At 40.7% G+C, this 20,169-nt stretch overlaps 1 protein-coding gene across 1 annotated transcript; it reads right to left on the reverse strand.

Moving 5' to 3' along the window:
* Nucleotides 1-212: 212 nt before the first annotated feature.
* Nucleotides 213-1,241, reverse strand: LOC311091309 (trace amine-associated receptor 13c-like; the record flags this gene model as incomplete). Its single annotated transcript, XM_084127182.1, has 1 exon — nucleotides 213-1,241. Exon 1 carries the CDS (start codon nucleotides 1,200-1,202, stop codon nucleotides 213-215), a length of 990 nt encoding a protein of 329 aa, XP_083983308.1. The 5' UTR covers nucleotides 1,203-1,241.
* Between the last annotated feature and the right edge of the window lie 18,928 nt (nucleotides 1,242-20,169).

Below are 20,169 nucleotides of genomic sequence, written 5' to 3' on the forward strand. Positions count from 1 at the left end.
GGTTGCTCAGTTTATTAAATGAGCTAATTTAATACAATTTATGAACATTGTGTCGATTTATATCAATGTGTGTGGAAAGAAGTTAAATTAAACATCAAATGCAGAAAACATACTCTCTGAAATAAGCTACAAGATACATGTAGTGTAAATTACAAATATAAATCCTACAAAGATAATTATATCCTTTATGAGTGACAGCTTTACCAGTTTAATTACAATTGATGCTCTGTAAAAATGTCGACCAGAGAGGATGCTGGCTGAAATATCTTCAGAGTTAAGATGTGTTTAATTGTCTTTTTAAACCAGGGATAAAATAATGCATAGATCAGTGGATTCAGACCTGAATTTGTGTACAAGACCCATGTCAAAACATTTATGGTTGTGGAAGAGTTTACTGATATAGAACAGATATAGTATGGTATAAAGCAAAGCATATAAACTATCACAATGATTCCTAATGTCAGAGCAGCTTTATTCTCAGATTTCCTCCTCGATGAACCTTCCGTTACACATTTACCACCCTTCATCAGAGAGTTTATAGATTTCACTTGCTGATGTACTACATAGAAAATCCTCAAATATAAAGATATGATAAGGGTACATGGAAAAATAAAAGACATGCACAGATCAGTAACTCTCCAAGCAAATCTTATCGTAAGAGAACACTCTCCATAACACATGTCTGTTCTGAGTGAAGTGTCAAAAAATCCATTATTAATTACAATGGTAGTGGTATAAGCTGAGAAACAAACCCAGCTCAGACAGATGCTTATTAAAGTTTTAGTCGTGGTTATTTTCTGTGGGTACAGTAAAGGGTGACACACAGCCACATAACGATCAACAGCAATTAAAACTAAACTACTGAGAGATCCCGAGAAAGCCAATCCAAAGATTATAATAAACAGATTACAGAAAGTGTCTCCAAAGTACCAACACGTCTCAATCTGCCTAGAGCCCTCTATGGATATAATAAGTCCCATAAGCATGTCGGCCACAGCCAGAGAGAGAATAATCAGGTTTGTTGGAGTGTGAAGCTTCTTGAAGTGAGAGATAGAGATGATCACCAGCAGGTTCAGAAACAAAGTCCATGCTGACAGCAATGATAAAAACACATACATGATATTGTATTCATATTTAGAGCGTTTTCCCTTGATACATGATGAGTTGACGGCAGGAAAGCAGTATTGAGTCTCATAGGCCATGAGTGAGTCTCCTCATGTTAGGAGTTTGTTCTGCTCTCTTTCTTGTCATAGAATTTATACAGTGTCTGAATCAGACGGCCCACCCATCTACTGCCCACTGATGATGTAACATTCAAATGTTTTTTTTTTTTTTATATATATCTTTTTTAACATTAGATTTGAAATGCAATTAATGTCTTAAGTCCAGATTATAATTCTCTTACACTGGTCAAAAGTTAGTAGTTTTTGTTTTTTTTGCATCATTTCGTCACTGTCTTGTTGTAGTTTAGTATTTCCACATGAAAGCAAAGCACAGGTGGACCTGAACTGAACAAAGGTGTGGTGGTTTTTGCTTTAATCAGTAATCAGCCACTGTAGATCACCCTTCCTTTGAGCGGCTCCTGGAACTCATCTGAGGGGTCCCTTGGTGAGGTTAAGATGATTTCTGTGAATTAGGAATGGGGTCCAGAAATAGAGGGGTTATGTCATCCATTGGAACTCAAGAATGCTTGAGCTGTCCATAATCCCCCCAGTTTACCCTGTAAATAACTATTGCAATGTAATAGGTAGGCAATAACTGTCCTGTTTACAGAACACATTATCAAAAATGGTGAAATGATCTTTATAGTGTGCAGTGAAAAAGCTATTGAATTGAACATATGTTTAATAAAAAGGTTTCAGTTCCCAATTATATCCATTATATAGACAAAAAAATACAATAAAAGTCAGTGGGAAGCGAAACTGTCTGGTTACCCACATTCTACAAAATATCTCTTACTGGTTTGGTAAGACATGAGTGCGAGCGCTTTTTACAATACAGATGTCAGAGTTTTGTCACTTCTGTCTAGTCTATTTCTTGGTTTTGTGATAGAGCCCTGACACTGTTTTGTCTTATGCTGTGTTTCATGCTGCTTGTGTTTATCATTGGTTCATGTCTCGTTTTGTGTTAGCACATGGCTTGTGATTTGTTTTATTTGCCATGTGCTCTCCTTTCGATTGTCCAGCCCCTCCCATCTTGCACTGCATGAAAAGTGGAATTTTCGGCAGTTAACGACAATTTACAGCCTGTGAACGTGGCGTTCGTCTGTGCCACATATTGACAGAAACGAACCATGACGTATGTGGAGAGCTCGCGGAGGTGCTAATGGCTCTAGCAGCGCCCGCACCTTGCCAGAGAATGGCTTGAATTTCCTCACTCGGTATTGGTTGAAACCACTACATTTAAACAAGAAAAATCACTCATGATTGGTTGGCAGATCTGTTACTATGGGTGACCCTGGGTCATTATAAATTTAAACCCCACCCCAAAATTATAATAATTATATATATATATATATATATATATATATATATGATGTTATGTTGTATATTCATGTCATTGTTATCCTATGGACTACACTATTACCATCATCAAGGACATGAATGAATTTATTGAGGAAAGGAAAATTTGCCATTTTTGCTTTATTAGCACAAACACAAACACACAACTAATATCATATCTCATATATGTACAAAGCATAGGAGATTTGCCCACACAACAAATGGGAAGCTCATGAGAAGCACAAAATCCTACAGCACCGTGAAGTGTCTTTTCTGCTTCAGAGCTGCAGGTAACTAGCGGCATTCTGTCTGAATTCAGTCCATTTTGCAGACGTCTGTGGTGCGTTGCCCTGTACTTTGGAGTCGCCTCTAATCTCGACTGCAGCGTGGCACAGAGCTCGGTGAGCTCCTGGCTGTGAAAGGACGGATGTCGCACAATCCATCCAGACACCCCGCCGACGATGCCGTCTTCCTCATCAGGGGCCGGTTGCACCAGCTGTGCGTAAGTTATAACTTAGCCTAGTTTTGACGTAAATGGACACTAAGTTACGACTTACGCACTTCTAAATATTTTTGCGTTGCACCATTAAACTTAGTTGAATCGTAACTCTACGTATAAACTAAATATTTACGGCAGCCTCCGATCAGGAGTAACGGATGGAATAAAATATCAGACAGACTGAACTGCATCAATAAGCTCTTCTTTTACCTGACAGACTTCAATTCTTTAGACATATATGATTATGCTGACATTTACACTCGCTTACATTTTAAGAGAGAGAACATTATGTGAAAAGATTACTTTGTTAGCGGCTATCTTTAACACAAACCCATCCTAAACAGCACGCCGCTGTGCGCATCGGTCCATGTTGTGCATGTCAAATATCAGTCATAATCAATAAACGTAATTTCTTATGCTTTTTGCATCAATATTTATTTATTGATCCTTATTCATTTCATTTCAAATACAGTTTCTGAATGTTATTTACATATAAAAACACTTATGCTATTCATGATCAAGTATCGTATTTAATGGAAACTTATTTTTACCGTTAGTAACGTGAGGCAAAAGAATGAAGGATAAACTGAAATTCACAGCATTTCAACACAACATCTGCTCACGTATTTGAAGGCTGCTATTGGATCATCGAGGCTAAACGTCATATTATGCGACTACGCATTACTTTACAGAGAGCTTACGACCTACTAGCTATGTTCTGCCTTACGAACAAATGGTGCAACGGAATAAAGTTCAGAGTTAGTTACAAACTAGCTAGTAGTTACTAAGCCTCTAGTGTGGACTTTACATTCCAATTTAAGAAAGAACTTACGAACGACTGGTGCAACCCTACCCAGACATCAGGTCTATGGTAGCGCACTTCCAAAGGCCACCTCATCCTCAAGTAGCACACTCTGTCTCGCTTCTAGCAGCTGTAAAAACCAATAAAGACAATCAGTACTGCGCAATGCACTGCGTATGGACAACACACATCTATTAATGCACCTGAAAAATAGTCACATTGAACAAAAACGAATCTAATCTAATAAATCTTACCCTCTTTCTTCTCGCTCGACTCGCTTCTTGCTTTGTACCTGAAGCTCCTGCGCACTGTCGCGTAGGGGAGAGTGGGGTAAAATGAGCCAGTGGGTAAGTTGACCCACCCCCGGTTTCTAGGCAACTATACACATTTGGTGTCATGTGACCATACATTTTGAAGGACTCCATCATTTCTATATTGCTGTGAAGAGGAGAAGCACATGAGACAAGGAGTAAGTTGTCTTTTCCACAAAAACACTTTTTTTGCTTGTTGAAGTAAATTTTCTGCATTGCAGGTATATTAGCTGTTTTGTCAAAGCAAATGTATCTAGGTCTAAAGCTGTGTATGGTACATGTTGGTGATTTGTCAACATTTAAAACCATGTGAATCATTAAGCTAAAGGTTAGCCTGAATTGCTAAGCTAGGCCGTTTTTACCAAAATGGTGACTATGGGGCAAAGTGAGCCAGATGATGTGGGGTAAATTGAACCAGTGGTTCAACTTACCCCTAAATTAAGGCAATTAAATTAAGTTTAAAGCATAACATTGTTTTAAATATAGTATTACACAACTGTTAACCATACATTACACATTGCATAAAAGCTATCATGCCAAGAACCTACAAAAGAAGAACCAACTGGGGCTCAACACCCTTAGAAGAGATGGAGAGAGCAGCCATTGATGTTGAGGGCGGAAAATCCATCAGATCAGTGGCGAAGGACAGAAATATTGACAGGTCAACACTGCGGAGGTACATAAAAAAGAAGGAGGTAAAGAAAGTCAAAACAGTAGGTACAGGGGAACAGCAGAAGCCAAGAGGGTCTTCACAGAAGAGGGGGAAAAGGAGCTTGCCGATCACATCAAAAAGTTGGCTGAGCAGTTCCATGGCCTCACTCCAAAGAAATGCTGTGAACTGGCATTCCAGTTTGCGCAGAAAAACAACATCCCGGTCCCCAACAACTGGAAAGAGAAGGGTCTAGCGGGTAGGGTGTGCAGGAAATTACATTAGGCTATTCATTAAGACAGGAAAGGTCTGTGGTTTCATGCTACAGTATCTAAATAGAATTAATTCTATTTTGTTAGGTCGAGATTGGTTCAAGAACTTTATGGTACGCAACCATCTCTCCTGTCGTATGCCTGAAGCAACATCTTTGGGAAGAGCTACAGTCTTCAACAAATCTACAGTTGGGGAGTTCTTTGACAATCTGACCAAAGTGATGGACAGGTGACAGAATTGATATATTCCATAATATTAATACAATTTAATGGCAACTATAGCCAGATACAAGAGTAAAGTACATTTACTGTACAAGAAATTGGCATGTGTTTACTTATCAGCCACAGTTACTAGGATATGTATTCAGGGGTGTTTAGTATGATTTTAGCATTGTTTGAAAAGTTTAACAATTCTGTTTGTTTTCATCATGGCTCTTATATTTTTTTTAAAGGTTTAAATTTCCTCCAGACATGATTTATAATGTTGATGAAATGGGTGTCACAACAGTGCAGACACCAAGGCAAGTTGTGGCGGAAAAGGGAAAGAAACAAGTGGGGGCCATCACATCTGCCGAAAGAGGAGAGCTTGTGACTGTGGTTTGTGCAGTCAATGCTATTGGAAATGCAGTGCCTCCCATGTTCATCTTCCCAAGGGTTAGATACAAAGACCATTTCATTACAGGAGCACCTCCAGGATCAATTGGTTCCTCCACCAGATCTATCTGGATCAATGAAGACACCTTTGCTGAGTTCCTTGAACATCTGGTTCAGCATACCAAGTGCTCCTCTGACCATCCCATGCTGCTACTCCTTGATAACCATGAGGCCCATATTTCACTGAGGGCACTGGATTTAGCAAAGAGTAAGGGGATTGTTATGCTCACAATTCCACCCCACACATCTCATCGCCTGCAACCTCTGGACAAGAGTGTCTATGGTCCATTCAAGACCTATTACAACAGAGCTCTTGATGGTTGGATGAGATCTAACCCAGGCAAAACAGCCAGCATATACCACATCCCTGTATGTGTGAACGAGGCTTTCATGTCGGCAATGACACCACGGAATATCTCTTCTGGATTCAGGTCCACAGGGATTTTTCCTTACAACAGAGATATTTTCTCTGATGCAGAGTTTGAACCATCCATGGTGTCAGACAGGCCAAACCCTGATGTGCTGTCTACTTCTGAAGAAGATCCACCCATGGCTTCAACCTCCACCTCTGCTGAGTTGCCTTCACGTGTATGTTCTTCAATGTGTGGGACAGATTCACTCCTCACCTCACCTGGATATGTGTCTCCCACTGAAATTCTACCCTTTCCCAAAAGTCAGCAGCCTAGGGCACAGACAAAGAGAAAGCGGGTAAAGACAAGGATCCTGACTGATACACCTGAAAAGCAGGCAATACAAATGGAACATGAAAAGAGAAAAAACAAACTGAAGGGGAGACAAGTAACCAACATCAAAAAACAAGGAAAGTCCAAGAAGAAACAAACCAAGAAGAAAACCCCAGTGTACAGTAGCTCTGAGGAGAGTGATGTTCCCATCCCACTTGATGACACTTCTGAGTGTGAGAGCTCCCAGGATGAGAGTAGTGAACCAGACATCTCAGATCTGTCAGTTGGTGACTTTATAATTGTGAATTTTGCGACCAAATGCAACAGCTACCATTATATTGGCTTGGTTGAAAGCCTTGAGGGCAATGAAGTCAATGCAAGATTGCACTGGCAAAAGACAAAGACAAAGCGACTTTTGCATTCAAAGAAAATGATGTAGGATCTGTTCCACTGAATGATGTGCTGAAGAAGCTTCCTAAACCTCAAAAGGTTGGAGGAACTGCAAGGAGAGAGCAACAACTTATATTTCCCTGCAACCTTGATGGATGGAATGTCCAATAGTCATTTTAAGTGTAATGAGGTCTGGAAGTTCTTTTCGTCTCACAAGCGGTTCTCACAAACTGTTCTTTTCGTCTCACAAGCGGTTCTCACAAACTGTTCTTTTCGTCTCACAAGCGGTTCTCACAAACTGTTCTTTTCGTCTCACAAGCGGTTCTCACAAACTGTTCTTTTCGTCTCACAAGTTCAAAAATGTGAAACTGTTTAATACAATTGAAAATTAGAATTCAACACACTGGAGGGACGTTCTTTCTGCCAAACACTTTTATATGTATGTGATTGGACATTACTTGATTAACAGCATAAGAAATACAGCATATAACCATATTTCTTGCTCCTGAAAGCTATGCTGGCAGTCCTTCACTTAACATAAATGTTTAAAACTATTGTTCACCAATACAAACAAATAAAATATTAAAGGGAAAATTTTCATTTAATTTGTTTGTTTTGTGTGTTGTTTTTTTAATTAACATTGTTTGGAAAGGTAAGTGTATTGTTAAATTATTATTTTTAAAGAGGCAAGTTTTTTTTTTTTATTATGCTTGCATAAAAACGTGAGAAATAGGATGGTCAATTTACCCCCTGACTGGGATCAACTTACCCCTAGCCTGGGGTAAGTTGAGTCACATGAACACTTTTTTTTCTGAGGTCATATTTTCAAGGCTCTTTGTCATAGGTGCATTCTTAAATTTTCAGTTTATAGGCAACATCCCAAATAAACAGTGGATGTCTTTGTTGTACTTCTGTCTCAATTTCCCTTGCCTGGAGATCCACATAAGTAAAAACTGGCTCATCTTACCCCACTCTCCCCTAATATGTCTTAAAGGCGCCTGGAAAACAATTAAATGAGAGTGATATTAATAAGAACAACATAAGTCACAGTAAAATTAAACAAAGGAGAAAAAATTCAACCGGGTGAAATTGAAGAAATACACACTGGAAGCAAACTATGCTTTTTGAAATTGGGGTTTTATTATGACTGCTGTTTAAAATAAGTGACAGCGGTCAATGGAAGAACAATTAAACAGATAAAAGTCTGATTAAGAAAAAAGTTTGCCTTGTTTGAAGAGATTTCACAAGAAAAAATTAGATTTCACTAGTTTCTCCAAACCAAAATATGTTTCAATTAAATACGATAACACAAACTGGAATACGGCAGTGGCTGAGGTAGGCCTAACGTTACAAGAGAAATAAAAGCACTTCAACAAAGCCACAACCCATGTTTAATCATGCAGAACCAGAAATATGCATTAAACCATAAAGTTACACTGTATAATCACAGAATATAGATTAAACTCATTGGGCCCTATCTTGCACCCAGCGCAATTGACTTTGTACACCGACGCATGTTTCATTCCTATTTTGCACCCGCGCAAAGCGCGCTTTTCCCTCCACAGAAGCACGTCGCTAAACTAGGGAATGAACTTGCGCTCCCTGGGCGGTTCAGCGCAAAAAAGGAGGCGTGTTCCGGCGCAAACAATCCCTGGTGCTATTTTACTGTTCCATAAAACAATTGCGCCACTGGCCAGAAAAAACCTAGTCTAAAGTCAGTGGCGCGTTGCGCGTTGTTCATTATGCTATTTTAAGGGCGCATGCTTGACCATAATGTATTGCGTGCACAACGCGCATACACTTTGATTCTCTAATCTACACAGAAGCAGCATTCATTTTCATTTTTGCAAATCATATTATTACAAACGATAGATAGATAGATAGATAGATAGATAGATAGATAGATAATTTATTATAAAAGCATACATCTATCTTACACATTTACCCACATTATTATATACCTGTTTAACCGAAGCTAATTTGGGTGTGTTTCTCCATCCCCAATGTCACTTCTCTCTCTTTTACGGCCGTGACGAGAGCGTTGCTCTCCTCGGCTGTGAACCGCTCCTGGCGCGCGCCTGGCAAATCCGCCGTTATAATAGCAATATACGCCAAGAAAAAAGCGCGTCTGCTCTTAAAGGAAATGTGAGATGATGCTCTGATTGGTTTATTTCACGTTACGCCCAAACCACACCTATGAATAATGAAGCTACTTCAGACCAACCTCTTTTAGATTTGCGCCAGGCGCAAGAGCCATTTATCCCGCCGGGAAAATAGCAACAGCGCCGAGACCCGCCCACAAAGTTACTTGCGCTTTGACACTTGCGTTTCAGATCGTTAAAATAGGGCCCATTAACAGATTTATCAAATAAACATGCCATCAGTAATTTACCCCATAAACCATGAAATGTACATACACAATCCTTTACTGATCACCACGAGGTTCACTCGTCACACATGCTCCAAATAAATCTATAAAAAAAATGTACACGTCAGATGTTCTTTTAACTTCGCTTCACAACTTATTTGTGTATATTAAAGATATTGGAGTAATATTTACCAAGAAAGAAGAACGTATAACACAGAATCCGATCGATGCACGCACCACATGGAGCTCTCCTGAACAGTGAAAAATGGCTTCTCTGGTCGCGCGCACGCGTCCAGCACAAGTGAATAGTATCGCGAGAAGAGAGGGATTTCTTAAAGGGGCCACAAACATTTTTAATGCAAAATAGAAACGAGGTATATTTACACTACTACTGTTGTCATTATCAGCATCATGTCAATTGATCTAAGTAAGTAAAAATATATGCACAGAATTGAGAAAATAGTATTTATAGAGATAAATTGTAGCCTATCACAGGGCAAACATGCGAATGTTCACGGTACATTTTATGCAAACAACTCTAATCGTAGTTGTAACTCTATATGTACAGTAGGCATAATTCTTGTCATTGCGTATGTGTATGCAGCATGAGTCAAATACAATCTTCTGTTCGTGAACAGTTGTATTATGCACAGCAGGCCCGGCGCCACGAGGGGGCAAAAGGGGGCATTGCCCCCTCATTTTCATTTTTGTATTCATGGTTACAAATGAAATGTTTAACCTTTTGAGCGGTCCAGTCCCATATATGGGATTTTTATTTCAGTGCCCCTGAGAGTACGGTCCCACATATGGGATTTAGAATGTTCAGTGACGACATAACTGCCAGATTCAAACTGTGCTTTCGCGCGTTTTTTGGCGCTGAGCCAGAGACGGATGCGCTCAGCGCTGTCATATATCACAACTATGCGGTGTTTTCAACCTCACAATGTTTGCTTTAGGTTTCAGACATTTAAATACGCATAAGCACTAGTAAAACAATACATTTGGAGTTTGTAAAATACACACTGATGTCTGTGGAAGCAGCAATAACAATCTATTCAAATATAATTTGCCGACGTGGGTTATTCATATCAGACAAACACAGTGGAAGTAACTATAAAGTTTCATGTATTTCGGGAGAAACTATGACTCACAGGATTCTCTTAACTGCGGCGCAAAGAAACAGCCATCTCAAGATTAGATTAGATCAAGATTATTTATAAAGGTTTTTAAATGACCAAACACACTCACATACACATTTTTGAGAAGAGATATTTTGAGATCAGATAGTTGATGACATGGTAAGCAAGTTTGTGAATATTTTGAATAAAAAGGGAAAAGGAAATCAAAGCGATACATCTGTCATGTTTATATACTGTCTATGCTGTCAAGTGTTATTGTGGCTGCGGTGTGTCACGTGACAAATATGACACGTCGCCATGGAAACATTAAAGGTGCCATAGAATGGATTATTTTATTATTTTATAATGTTTCCTGGGGTGCCCTTATAATGTTAGTATGTTTTTTAGATCAAAATTTGTTATAATTTAGAAATAAAAGGCATATTTCCTAGCCTGATTTCATCCATTGATTTGAACACTCTGTTTGAAGGGGCGTGTCTGCTGTGAGACTTCAGTGTTGTTGCCCACTGCTGTGATTGGCTGACATGCTTGCATATGAAATATCTGGCATTACATGTAGAGCTATCTGGAAAACTTTTACTATTACAGCTTTTATATGTTTTTACTATTACAGCTATCGGGATTAACGAATCATGAGAAGTTTTTTTTAAAGTATTTAGATCTATTCCCATCACATAAAAGGTTTCAGTGATGAGCACTGAGCAGATGACAGCCTGTTGATCGCGTGAATGAAGATCTTATCACTGCAACGCGATATACTGATGCATAAACAGTGTTGAACGACTTTGAAAGAAAGATTATCTGTCTGAATTTGAACAATTACACATCAGAAATTCACATAACCCACTGGTTCTCCAGAGGCTCGGATGAAGGAGCAAAAAAATATTTTTGTGTTCATTTGTACAACCAAACACTGAGCAACTGCCATGCTTCGTTCGCTCGTTTGCAAGCCATGATGTCTCTCGAGGAAAAAACAATATCGCGCTGGATCTAGATAACACAATGTAAATTATCGTTAATAAAATCCCTACTTGCCGCTTGCGGGAATATAACGTTAGTTGAAATTGCCCCCTTCGTCCGTTTGAGACGCCGAGAGAAGCCTGGCTGCTTGATATTGTTGTAACAGTCCGTGGTGAAATGGGCAGAGCAACTAAACAACTTCGAATTAAACTGTAGCGGTATCCGATTATAGATAGATAGATTATAGATAGATCTGCCATTTTCCCTATGATCCTCCTCCTGCTTGTTTCTTCACCTGCAGAACTTCTGATGATTCGGCTGTGCAGTTTCGCCTGGCACTGAGCATGGGCTGGCATATGCAAATTTTTAGAGGCGTACATATTAATGATCCCATCGGTTTCGTCACAGTTGGTGTTATGTGGAGATTCGCCCGTTTTTCAGGGGTGTTTTTCAAAAACGAGATTTAAATAAGAAAGAGAAAACTATGGTGTTTGAGACTCACTGTATGTCATGTCCATGTACTGAACTCTTGTTATTTAACTATGCCAAGATAAATTCAATTTCACATTCTATGGCACCTTTAAGGGGGAACGTTCTAAAATAACAGTCGCCTTGAAAAAACACACTATGGGGAGTCAGTTAGAATATTAAAATTAAGCGTGAAAGGGTTTATGCATAATAAATGACGCTGGCTTATCTTTTTTACTGAGCAAGTTATCAGTGTGTATTGTTCATTGATGGTATAAAGTTAAGCCCCCTTAACAATTTCACATGCCCCCTCAGTCATTTCATCCTGCAGCCGGGCCTGATGCACAGTGGTTGAGCTCTAGGAGATTGTGATGCTGTTTGCATGGAATGCATATTTTACCCTTGTGGCAAAGCCTGATTGAAATTAATTGTTGAAATAAATGGTTTTGTGTCTTTTTTACATAACATTGGCTATTGCTAATGACACATAGTAACTAATCTAGCTACTTTCATTAAATATATCAATTTAAGCTAAAATTTAAGAGTCTATAATTAGGCTATACTGAGCCTGATCTATTTATACCAGAGATTTTCTTAGAATGAAGTAAATACCTTTTAGAAAAATGTTACCTGGGGTAAAACTCCCCCTGCCCTGATTTGCATTTGTATAGCTCACAGCATTTTCATTTACATGTTAAAGCCTCCCCTAGAATTAGGGGGAGGGGGTCATGGGGGGACAACTGTCAAGCAAGGTCCACGTCAATTTCTGACAATTCACGTCAGTTTTCGGTATTGCCTGCAAATTGCCGTGTGCAGTCGTAAACCTGAACTTCCACGACAATCTACAGTGCCGCTTACTGACGAAAATCCCACTTTTCATGCAGTGTTGTTACCTGATTATTGATTCATTTGCCCCACCTGTCCTCCCTCGTTACCCTCTTTTGTTTGCTTCCCTATTTATTCTCCTTGTGTTTACACTCTTGTGCTGGTTTGTTGTCTAAGGTGCCTTGTATTCCCCTACGGGGTTAGTTTTTTTTGTTTGTTTTTTTGTTTAAATGTTTTACTTAATAAAAACCTATATTAGGCTACATCTCATTAAATGACAAATTAAACCCCATGTAGCCTACTTTTTAAATCGATTGCTGGACATCGTAATGTTATTGTACATATATCTGATTTAGCATTGTATTAGCAACCCCCACCCCACCTGTCCCACCCACTTTTTAAAACAAAGTTACGCCACTGTCTACGGGGTAGTTTTGATGTTTTACTTAATAAAAACCCATTGTCTTGCACTTGAGTCCTCGCTACTGTCAGGATTCCATCACCATCTCCTTCCACTCATTCCCTTACTCCGCCCACTCAGTCATTCACACGCTCATTGTCACCTGATTACTAATCACCGTCACCTGGACCTCATCATCAGTTCGCCCATATATACCTGCTACAAACATTCAGTCATTGTCTGATCTTGTCTACACATGACACAGACTCTCTGCCATACTTACCTGTATACCTACCTTCGATCCCGATCTTCTCAGCCAGTCACCATTCCGTCTTCTAAGGAACTCCTTCATCATCATCTGCAAGCAGAGTGCGAATTACCCCACCATAATTGGGGGGTACTGCCCCTTCACTTCTTCTATGACCATCATGGTCCACTACCATATCAATCCCCACCGTGATCGCCAAGTGCAACATGTGTTGTGCAACACACATACAAGGTCTAAACATGCGACAAACTGATAATCAGTAGGCTACAGAATATCTCATTGTTATTATATATCCAAAAGAGAACTGTTTTGATCAACTCCCAAAAGTTAGAAGTTAAGTGCACTGAAATACCATTCTAATTACTAGTAAAAGTAATACCTTTACAAGAAGCCTATTGCCTATTTAAGGGTTTTCCCTGGCTCAAAATGAGGCGGAGGTGGTAAAATCATAATAATGTATTTTAATAATAAGATAATAAAATTTGTATTTTTTTGTAGATCATCATGTAGCCTAATGTGTTTCCCACATTTTTTTGTTGGTGGAGCTTGGTATCTCTAGGGGGGTATCTCTAAGAAAATTTTGTACATTTTAAAGATAAATTCATTAATCTGGTGCACTTTGAGTCACCCAAATCCACTATTAAAAATAAATAATCCACCCGCAAACCACCCATATTCTTTGATTTAGATATCTGCATCTGATCATCACATTACAATTATTCAAATTCTTAGTGTTAAGCATGATAATATGGTAACATATCACACTGAAGTAGGCTGATTTAAAATGAACATTTATTTAAAATAAAAGTTCTTCTTTTGGCAAAATTACATTTCCTTAATAGCCTAAACAGAGGCTTTACTCTCTTCAAGCTTAAATTGTCAATCTTTCATTACATCACTGTTTGAAAACACTCAGAATAATTTTTTGTACCTTTATAAAGGGCATTTTCCCCTAATTTTATTAAATGTATGCTCCATCTTTCAGTTCAAATTCTTAAATTTGATAAATATATTCAATTAAAATAATTAGACACTAGGCTGTTACCAATAAAATTAAATAATTTACATTGAAAAATTATAACTGTATTAAATTAGATTATTTTAAATATTTTTGAATATACAAATAAGGAATGTTGAAAAGAATGATACTTTATGAAACTAGCGTTTTGTCATTCAGCGTTGACACTTGCTTGAGAAGTTGAAGTCGTTCTCTATCTCCGTTGCTTCTAGCCACGGTGGTTAAAAATGGTACAGTCCACAATAGGGGTGTCTGAAATCGCTTTACATTAAAATGTTCCTACAGTGAAAATAGGAGTTGACTTGTATTGTAACTGTAATTATATTTTTTCACAATATCAGAAAAATTATCTGACCCCCCCAAAACTGATATTTCTGTCCCTTTGGGTTATTGTGTAATTCGAACTATGATCTGCAAGAGGAAGAGAGAGAGAGAGACTTGGTTACACTTCAGTTAAGCTATCATCTGAAATTCAACTTACCGTTTACTCACCTGTTTTGCTGTACCGATCCATTCTGCAAATTAAAGCATTTAACTTACCATTCTGTCTGCTTCGTCTATGCCAAACCTGACAGAAGATCAGACCACCATGCAGAATCCTTCGGAATCCACAGCGAATTCACCTGTCAATCCGATCGCCATTCATCAACACACCTCTTCAGCTTCACTTCCTCAAGCGCCCGTTGCTTCGTTCACTGCCTCAGCGTGTCCCATGGCCCGACCAGCGACATTCTCCGGTGAGGCGGAGGACTGCAGTGGGTTTCTACTTCAGGTATCTTTGTATTTCTCCATGCAAGAACATCAATTCATTAACGATTCAGCTCGTGTTGCTTTCATCATTTCACTTCTGTCTGGGCAAGCACTTCAGTGGGCACAGTCTCTGTGGAATTCGGATTCGGAAGTCGTCAAATCCCTCTCCGGTTTCATACAACACTTCAAAGAAGTTTTCGGTCAAACAGCTGCCGATCTATCAGTACGTGATCAACTCTACAATCTTCGTCAAGGCCAATCTTCCGTGAGTACTTTCTCCTTACGATTCCGCACTTTAGCGGCATCCAGTGGTTGGAATGAGGCAGCATTGATCACAGCTTTTCGGCATGGTTTGAACCCTAACATTCGTCAGTTGATGGTGGTTTACGACGACAGTCTAGGAATTGAGAAATTAATTCAAAAATCCATTCGAGTTTCGCAAAGACTATCAGCCTGTGATTCTCCGACTCCCACTGTATGTCCTCTGCCCACGGTTCCATCAGTCACTCCTCCAGCACCAGAGCCTATGGATCTCGGCTCCGCCCATCTTCCAGCTTCTGAGCGTCAACGACGAATTCTTCATAAACTCTGTCTCTATTGTGCATCTGATAATCATCTTCTCAGCTCTTGCCCTGTTCGACCTCCATGCCCAGCGGTAAGCACAATTCAAGTCTCACCTAAAATTGAAGCTTTAAATCGCACCACAGTGCATGTATTAACTTCTCGTATTTGTGTCTCAGCGCAAGCCCTTATTGACTCTGGTTCGGCGGGGAATTTCATCTCCACACAGCTTCTCCAAAAATTGAACATCCGCAAACATCGCAATTCTCAAGACCTCCATATACAAACCATCCAGGGAAAACCGCTGGGTCGAGGTCGAATTCGTCTTCATTCAGAGGAGATTTCTTTTATGGTGCTGGAGGAGTCCACCGCTGAGCTCATCCTGGGACACCCCTGGTTAGTTCAACATCAGCCGACGCTCCACTGGAAATCTGGTGAAGTATTGCGTTGGGGTGAGTCCTGCCATTTGTCCTGTCTATCATCCATCAAGAAAATCCCTTCATCATCGACGCCTCAGAAGAGGTCCAAAGTTCCTGTTTGCTCCACCTTGGGTGAGAGCCCTGAAGTAGAGCATCAAGTAGAGATTCCAGTGGAGTACCAGGCTTTACAACAACAGTTCATCCGCACATCGACCTCCCCTGCCGCTTCAAGTTTCTTCTTTGTGGGTAAGAAGGACGGAGGCTTGAGGCCCTGCATCGATTATCGTCATCTCAACTCTCAAACCGTCAAATACAGTTATCCCCTTCCTCTGGTCCCAGCTGCCTTGGAGCAGGTGCGTGGGGCTCGCATATTTTCGAAACTGGACCTTCGGAGTGCATACAACTTGATCCGTATACGGCATGGAGATGAGTGGAAGACAGCGTTCGTCACCCCATCTGGCCATTATGAATATCAGGTTATGCCCTTCGGGCTGTCCAACGCTCCAGCGGTCTTCCAAGGGTACATGAACGAAGTGTTCCGTGAGTACCTCAACCGCTTTGTGATTGTCTACATTGACGATATCCTCATCTATTCATCTTCAATTGCTGAACACCATCGTCATGTCATTCAAGTACTAGAGAAACTGAGAGAACACAAGCTTTACCTGAAATTGGAGAAGTGTGAGTTCCATATCACCTCTGTTCAGTTCCTGGGTTACATCATAGATCAGCATGGTATCCAGATGGACCAGAGGAAGGTGGAAACAATCCAAGACTGGCCATTACCCACATCTGTCAAAGAACTTCAAAGATTCCTCGGTTTTGCAAACTTCTACAGAAGATTCATCAAGAACTACAGTCTCATCAGTGCTCCTCTCACATTTTCATTAAAGAATCGACCCAAGTCTCTGTCCTTGAATCCCACAGCTATCCAAGCCTTCCATCGCCTCAAAGACGTCTTCACGACAGCACCAATCCTCATCCATCCCAATCCTGAACTTCCTTTCATCGTTGAGGTCGATGCATCTTCCACTGGGGTTGGAGCGGTGCTGTCACAGCGGCAGGGTGAGCCTCCCAGACTCCATCCATGTGCCTTCTTTTCCAAAAAGCTGTCCCCGGCGGAGCAAAACTACGACATCGGCAACCGGGAACTGCTAGCCATAAAACTGGCTTTAGAAGAATGGAGACATTGGCTGGAGGGAGCAAATCACCAGTTCGAAGTAATTACAGATCATCGCAACTTGGAATATCTTCGTGAGGCAAGAAGATTGAATCCTCGCCAGTCCCGCTGGGCACTCTTCTTCACTCGATTCAACTTCGTTGTTACTTACCGTCCAGGAAGTAAGAATTGCAAGGCAGACGCTCTTTCCAGACTCCATCATTCATTTTCAGAGGACCTCAGTACTGAAAACATCCTCCCTCCAGCCTTAATCCTCAGTCCCATTCTCTGGGACATCGACCAGCAAATCTCTCAGGAAAATTCTCGCCATCCTGCTCCGCCGGGAGGTCCAGAAGGGTGTACTTTCGTACCTCAACATCTTCGTACTCCCCTTCTGGACTCTGCTCACACAGTTCCGGGCTCTGGACATCCAGGTAGCAAGCGTACCCTCTCGCTCCTCAGTCAGCGGTACTGGTGGCCGTCCATCTCCGAAGATGTCTCCAGGTTCGTCCGTGGCTGCTCAGTCTGCGCCATCACCAACACTCCCAGGAAACTACCTGAGGGTAAACTTGTGCCACTACCTATATCCAGACGTCCTTGGTCACACATCGGAGTGGACTTCATGACTGACCTTCCTAGATCCAGTGGATTTACCTGTGTGCTCGTCGTTGTGGATAGATTTTCCAAAGGCTGCAAGCTGATACCTTTACCTGGTTTACCCACGGCTTTAGAAACAGCTGAAGCATTGTTTCATCATGTATTCAGAAATTTCGGCATTCCAGAAGACATCGTTTCGGACAGGGGACCCCAATTCATCTCCCGGGTGTGGCACGCCTTCTTCAAGCGGAATACGCCCAGAATTCCCTCACTCAGCGTACCACCGGGCTCACTCCCTTTCAGTGCTTCCTCGGATATCAGCCACCTCTCTTCCCTTGGTCGGGTGAGCCCTCGGAGGTTCCAGCTGTCGACTTTTGGTTCCATCAGAGCGAGGGGGTATGGGACTCAGCTCATGTGCATCTACAACAGGCAGTGCGGAGGCACAAGGATCAAGCGGATCGTCTACGGGGGGGTACTGTCAGGATTCCATCACCATCTCCTTCCACTCATTCCCTCACTCCGCCCACTCAGTCATTCACACGCTCATTGTCACCTGATTACTAATCACCGTCACCTGGACCTCATCATCTGTTCACCCATATATACCTGCTACAAACATTCAGTCATTGTCTGATCTCGTCTACACATGACACAGACTCTCTGCCATACTTACCTGTATACCTACCTTCGATCCCGATCTTCTCAGCCAGTCACCATTCCGTCTTCTAAGGAACTCCTTCATCTTCATCTGCAAGAGAAAGAGAGAGAGAGAGACTTGGTTACACTTCAGTTAAGCTATCATCTGAAATTCAACTTACTGTTTACTCACCTGTTTCGCTGTACCGATCCATTCTGCAAATTAAAGCATTTAACTTACCATTCTGTCTGCTTTGTCTATGCCAAACCTGACAGCTACTTCCACCTACCCAAACCCTGACAACAGATAGTTTTAAAGCAGCTTTAAAATAATGCAACAAAGTTTGTTTCCTGAAGAAAATAGTGTCACAGTAAGTTCAGTGATTCAGTTTTATTTTTGTTGTAAAAAAGTTAATTTAGTTAATTTGTATATATAGCCGCTCTGGAGAAAACAGTGATGTCATCGTCCAGCTCAGTTAGGTTCTCATAAAATGATGTCAATGCAGGCAAATCAATAATATTGTTGAATATGAAATAAAATGTTGCCAACTAAGCAAGCCAAAAGCCAATGGCGACAAAGGCAACAGTGGCAAAGAACCAAAACTCCATCAGGTGACAGAATGGAGAAAAAAACTTGGGAGAACCCAGGCTCAGTCGGGGGTCAGTTCTCCTCTGGCCAACGAGCGAAAAGTGTACGATTATGATCCAGGCAGCATTACAGGTCAGAAGTCAGATTGGATTGGAACATTCAGAATATTATCCAGTTCCATTTGTAGTCATCACGCACGTATGGAGACGGGTTTGTTGATGATCAGTGCTGATGACTGTCGTGTCGATGAGGCCTTCACAGGGGAGAGTCTAGTTGACACAATCTCACAATCACAGGTCCTCCATCTGATCTGGATATGGCCCAGATTGGCTGACTTCATCATGCATTGTGGGTCGTGTCTACATGCAGGTCCACCATCTGATCTGTATACGGCCCGGAACCAGCTGATTACTGTAAACCTCGGAATAAACAAAAAGACTAACATAAGCGTAGATGCCATTCTTCGTATGATGTAACAAGTACATAAGGTGTTATAGGAAGTGCTCCCAGTTCCAGCCATTATATATGCAGCCTAATAATCATGTAACTGATTTGAATAATAGGAATGTATAATGCTCTATGTGTATGCCAGGTTAAAGAGATGTGTTTTTAGTCTAGATTTAAACTGACAGAGTGTTTCAGCATCCTGGACAATTTTAGGAAGACTGTTCCAGAGTTTTGGTGCTAAATAGAAAAAAAGGATCTACCATCAGCAGTCAGTTTTGATAATCAACTGGCCAGAACTTTGAGATTCCAACAGAGGTGATGGACTATAATGTTAAGTTAAGAGCTCGCTCATGTACTGGGGCGCTAAACCATTTAGTGCTTTGTAAGTAATCAACAATATATTAAAATGTATACAATGTTTAATAGGGAGCCAATGCAGTGTTGACAGAATGGGGCTAATATGGTCTTACTTCCTGGTTCTGGTAAAAACTCGAGCTGCTGCATTTTGGACCAGCTGTAGTTTGTTTATTAAGCGTGCAGGGCAACCACCCATAATAGCATTACAATAATCTAGCCTTGAGGTCATGAACGCATGAACTAACTGTTCCGCATTGTTCCTTCAAAGTACATGTTGTGATTAAATTTAACCCTCTGAGGTCGGTAAACGCGCCGGCGCATTTTGCTGGATTTTCTTCACATAGTAGCACAATAAACTTAAATTACTCCATCATTTATGGTCATACAAAAAAAAAAAATATATGAAAAAATAATCTGTGAGATGTCTACTTTTATATGTGTCCACTT

The sequence above is a fragment of the Abramis brama genome (assembly GCF_963993115.1).
Source record: "Abramis brama genome assembly, chromosome: 1".
In the NCBI taxonomy this organism is placed as follows: Eukaryota; Metazoa; Chordata; class Actinopteri; order Cypriniformes; family Leuciscidae; genus Abramis; species Abramis brama.